Here is a 5,550-nt window from a genome sequence, read left to right as displayed (position 1 = left end):
GAGAGAGAGAGAGAGAATTCCCCTCTCGCTACGGCGCACGCGTTATGTCGCATGTTGCTTTTCCCTGTGAAAGTTCTGTCGAAAACTCCGTGCGGATCCGAACGCGGAGGTAAATCCAGAGCGAAGTCAATTTCATCGAGAAATGCTCAGAAGGAGGCATCTGGCTACCTCGCCTCACCTGCGCACGGCAGCTGCTACTCGGCTCCGATTATCTTCGTGCTTACGTGGACTGCCAGCACGTGTGCCAGAACAAAAAATATATTTACGGAACGAACGGAACGGCACGCTTCGCAAGCGTGGCACGGCCAAAAACTTGCGCTCGCGCTCGCGCGACGACGATTAAGTAATAAATTATTTCGACCCTCTCAAAGGATGTTTATTGGAAAGATATATTTTTGAAATATATTTTCGTATATGTTTATTCTCTAAAACAAAACAACTGAAACTCTTGAAACAAAACAAAAGTTTAAGATGACATTCAAATCGTCGAAATGATTATTAAAAGTCACTTTTCGATCAATCACGATTCATTTTAATATTATTTTGATGTTAACCTCTGTTACTTAGCTTGGAAAGCTTTTTTCATATTACGTTTTTTACAAAAATTAAAATAAAATTGAATAAAGATTTTGTTGCTCGGCATTTATCATAAAGAGTTATGAAATATTGAGTTATGAAATTAGCGACTCTAATGCAGTTTCGCTTTCATAAAAGCACGACTATTGCAACAACCAAATGACTACTGTGTTCCAAAATTCACTGTCAATGTTGAAAATATATATCACGCGCAACGTAAATTGTAGATTTTCAGCATTGGCAATGAATTTTCGAGCACAGCCTCGTCTTGAATTTAATGTCAATCTCTAGAGAAATACTTATATACACATATATATTTCTTCGTGATGATTTTCTCCTCATCGCAATACGTACGAGATAGGTACTTGTCAGATATAATATAAACAATATAAACAATATAAAGTCCAAAATCGAAACATAAACTATGTCGATCGCTTTATGTTTTCGACTTCACATTATCTTTATACTTATTACTTATTAAAGAAAGCGGAAGTCTAGGGATAACGTGAACGGAACCTGTTTCTAAAAAGAGATCGGTCCGCTCGAGAGGACAACCGATTTCTCCGGCGAGCGGCGTCGACATTATGTCTCAGCGTCGTGTTGCCACGAGAGGAAATCTTGCGTTTTATCAAGTACTTGAAAAGCAACCTGTAACATGGACGCGAAGGCGATGAGCAGCGATGCGCCGCTCGTCAGAGCACCTTTCCCGTATACCGGAAGTGCTGCCATGCCGCGAAACTTCTAGAACTTTCCTAAGAATACGGACGTATACACGATCATCGGGGACGTGGCGACCCTCGTCGACCGGAGCGAACCACGAGTCATGACCTAATCGATATCGACGAGTCATTCTCAATGTGTAAAGTCGGATGTTTTCGCACGAGGCGAAACACGATCCGTTTGCGTAAAATAAATACCGGCTGATGCGCGGCCGGAAGCGCGCGTATTTTTCGACGTAAGCTGGGATCTAATTGGACGAGCCGCAAAGTGGGAAGAGAAGGCCGTTTAGAGTGGAGGAAGAGGGGCAAGAAAGAAAGTGGGGACATCGTCGAGACATCGAGATGATGTCGCTACCATCGCCCGAGCTTCGTGCCGCGAATAATCGAATGGCCGCGTTTGCGATGTTCGTATTCCCCTTATTTTCTTCGCATGCTTTCGATCGCTTTCGTTGGCGTGGGTAGCAATTGAACGCGTTTCCATCGATGCTTTCGCGAAAGCGATCTTTCTCCGCGATGTCTAATGTATTTTGGAAACCTAACTGACTCTACTCACCTCCGCCGATTGCAATAGCATTTGAGAACCGGAGATATCTCAGAATAATTCTCAGGATATATTCCAAAAATGCCTGCGTTAACAGATTGGCATGCCTGATGCGAATAATGATAGTTTTGCAGATAATATTGTATACGAGAGAGAGAATATGTGGCGGTAAAGACCGAGGCACACTGAATAAGACATGAGCAACAAAGAATAAATATAACGGTTTATCCACAATAAACGTATTGATGTGTAAGAATGAAAAGTGGGATCGATATACCTTCATTTACAAGTTGATTTAATTTATGATATTGTGAATGTGGAACAATACATCTTATTACATCGTTGACATTTTTTATCTTTATAGATAGAAAAGAAATTAATTTTCTACTCATTAAAAATAATTAAAAATTATACTTGGCAAATTATAGAACAAATGGACATTACATTAATGATTCATTATTTAAATCTGATTATATTATTAAGTATTCAAATATTCAAATTAAAATCGTATTTGCTTTTTTAAATTAATAATTATATTTAAAAATTATACAGCAAATAGATAGATATTATATATTTTATTCCCTTTTTTTTATCACGTAAATTCTACTCTATTAGATATAAAATATTTAATAAAAATGTATTGATGCGACATTGTATGTCATAAGCATTAAATCTTACTTTACATATTTTTTTTGACATTACATAACGATGCGACGACATCGCGTGTCATGAGCATTAAATTATTACCTTTCCAGTTTCTAATATTTCGTTGCCCATTATTCATTCAATGATAGCTCGTTTTCCTCTTATACTCCTTGTAGAAACTCGTGCACGGCGCGCGCGCGTGTATCGTTGACGGCGAGTGGAGCGCCATCTGTAAACGAGCGGGAAAGAAAAGCGTTTGAAGGCCGCCGGCCCGCCGCGCCGGCCGGGCCGGAGTCGCTCGAGTCTCGAGCGAATCAGTGCGCGTTTCCCTCTGCCATTTGCGCGTCGGTACGCGGCAGCGGTGTTACCGGAATCTCCGACGTGTGCTTACCGGTGCGTAGAAGACGCGTAACCGCCGTGTCGGTTGAGGTGTGCTTTCACGAGTTCGTGTGCGGGAACGTGTGTGGATTACGATCAAAATCGATCGATATGGCGGACACGGAGGTCAAGTAAGTAATATATATGCGTCCGCCGGTGCGTAAATACGCGGCAAACGGTGGATATCGATTCGACGGAAGAAAAATCGCGCGTACGGCGTCGGTTCCCTCCTTTCGTTGCGCGCCAAGTCGTTAACGTTCTCGCCGATTATTTCCTGCGTCCTCTCGTCGATCATTCTCGTCGCCGACGTCAATGTCATCGTTGTCGTTTTTTCATCGCCCTTGTTCGATCGCTTTCGAATTATCGCAAAGACGACAACGACAACGAGAAAGATTGTCGAGCACGAGGAGAGAGGAAGGGGGGGACGTGCGCACGGGAAGGGGGAAGGGGAAAAGAACGAATAAGCGAGCGAGGATGCCCCTCTCTTTATCTATCTCGCGCTCGCGACAATACTCTCAGGCCGATTCGCGGTACGCCTAACGATCGCTGGAAATTACCTGCCCTTGCCGCGCGCGCGACGCGACCCAACGCGTGCTCTACTTGCAGGCGGATTTTATGGCGGGCATCGTTTCGGATCCTCTCTGTTTCTCCTTTCTACTCCTCGTGCCCCTCCGTTCGACCGTCCGCCCGCGCACGATCGAAGACGAGCGCATCGCTGCCGCCGATCGGCGGCGATGGTGATGGCGGCGGCTGTGGCGGCCTCGTGTTCCTTTTGTCCCTCGCGCTCCGCTCCAACCACTTCACTCGTTTGTTTACGTCGTCTATGTAGATGTGCGTGATGCGCGCGCGTGCGTGTATACATTGTACACACACACACACACACACGCGCGCGCGCGCGCGCGCATGCAACGCACGCGTCGTTTTTCGCGGGAACCACCCTCGCCACGCTCGAGAAAGACAGAACGAATACATTGCGAGGACGATTCTTTCCCAACTCTCTTCTCACGTGACTTTCTCCCTCGCTCTCCTCAAGAGAAATCGTTCGGCCCTTCGTCTCGCGCATCAGCCCGAAAACGGTCGACGACGTGTATCGATCTGTCGGCTCGCGTCGATTAGACATAGCCGACGATGATGATGATAACGGCGATTTCACCATCGAGAATCCTCCGTAAAACCGGTATAATCTCCAGCAAGACTTAAGCCTGATACTCCTGATAGACGTGCGAGGGAGAGACGTCTATATTTATCCATCGATCGGTTTTTCAATTTATACCGGTTCCGATCCCCCGTCGCTCTCAAGACGAGTATAACGGCATATCCTTCGCGTTCCCCTTGCACGCGTGAGATACGATGTCGAAAGCGTGTAAGAGGACGCGTGTGTATCGCGGCGTTACGTATTACACGCCGCGTTTACGACCGTGAGCGTTCAACAATTCACCACGCTGAAGCCTCGTCAGTGTGGTTGATCGTGGCGAGCATCGCGATGGTGGTAGTAATTGCGATGTGGCGGTCGACGACGTGAAGGGGTGACCCATGGTGACTGAGGGGAGAAGGGCGGTGTTGCGGGGACGATATAATATCAAACTCGCTAGATGCCGCCACTGTTGGCGGCGTCCTATCTCTATTTCTCTCTGTTCGTCGCGTCGTCCTTGTTGCTAGTCAGCAATGTGAAACGGCAGCAAATACCGAAGTCGGAACGCGCCAACAACGGCTTGCCGGGAAATGTATAATCGCACGAATTCGTGGTTTTTATCGCGGTTCCGTTATAGCTCTTGGCATTAATATTACTAAAACGATATCACTTTCTTTGGTCTTACTGTGTACGTTTGAATTAACTTGCTTATCAATAACTTAATTGTTATGAATTTTTGCTTATGTAATCATTTATTATGTATTGTATCAATATAGATGATAAATTATAATCATTGCAGTCGCATAATTTAAATAAAAAAGATGTTTTTAATAATCATTTCATTATTCTATGAAGTCCTTATCCTGATTGTGGATTGAATATTTCCATAGTCAATATTCGAAAACAAAAAATTTAATTACATGCATAATCTATTGTATATATAGATAGATAAATTTCGTTATTATATTATGATTTCAAAAATAGCCTTCTTTTAAATGTTAAAATTAAAATATGCTTAATAAAACAAAATGATATAAGAAATAGAAATGAAGTAGGTACGAAAAATAGAAAAAAAACATTAAAATTTAATATTAAAGAAAGCAGAGAGAACTACAAATTTTTAATACATTATATTAATGTGATAGAATACTATATCTTCATTATGATTTTCAGGGAAACAAAAGTCACTACTCCTCAGAAGAAGGTAGTGGAAGAGGAAAAGGAAATACAAGAGGAAATTGACGAGGATTCGAAAGCATCTGAAAATGGGGATACAAAGGAAACCAAAGAGAATGGTTCGAGCGAGGAGAAGGAGACTGATGAGAAAGAAGCAGAATCTACAGAAAACGGAGACTCGACAGGTACATATTATTATTGAAAGATTTTTCTCATTCTGCGTTAAAAAAAAATATTTACAGTATATATATATATATATATATATATATATATATATATATATTATTTTNTNTATATTATACCCTACGACCGACTAGTGTCGTAGTAACGGTAAAGGAAAGGTAAACGTAACCGGAAACCGGGGCCGGGGTAGGTCGTAGGTA

The 5,550-nt window shown here is 42.8% G+C and overlaps 1 protein-coding gene across 1 annotated transcript; it reads left to right on the top strand.

Moving 5' to 3' along the window:
- The first annotated feature begins 2,956 nt into the window (after positions 1–2,956).
- LOC105620922 lies at positions 2,957–5,369 on the top strand. The gene is made up of 2 exons (XM_012202399.1): positions 2,957–2,990; positions 5,165–5,369. Exons 1-2 carry the CDS (start codon positions 2,971–2,973, stop codon positions 5,367–5,369), a joined length of 225 nt encoding a protein of 74 aa, XP_012057789.1. The 5' UTR covers positions 2,957–2,970.
- The last annotated feature ends 181 nt before the right edge of the window (positions 5,370–5,550 follow it).

This window comes from Atta cephalotes (genome assembly GCF_000143395.1).
Source record: "Atta cephalotes unplaced genomic scaffold scaffold00030, whole genome shotgun sequence".
Classification (NCBI taxonomy): Eukaryota; Metazoa; Arthropoda; class Insecta; order Hymenoptera; family Formicidae; genus Atta; species Atta cephalotes.
Note: the sequence above shows the minus strand (reverse complement) of the source record. Positions and strands in the feature narration are given on the sequence as shown.

Bases quoted from the DNA above. Each gene is read 5' to 3' on its own strand.
- LOC105620922 (XM_012202399.1), top strand. From the start codon at position 2,971: ATGGCGGACACGGAGGTCAA. The intron at 2,991-5,164 runs GTAAGTAATATA...TATGATTTTCAG, and splicing joins ATGGCGGACACGGAGGTCAA to GGAAACAAAAGTCACTACTC.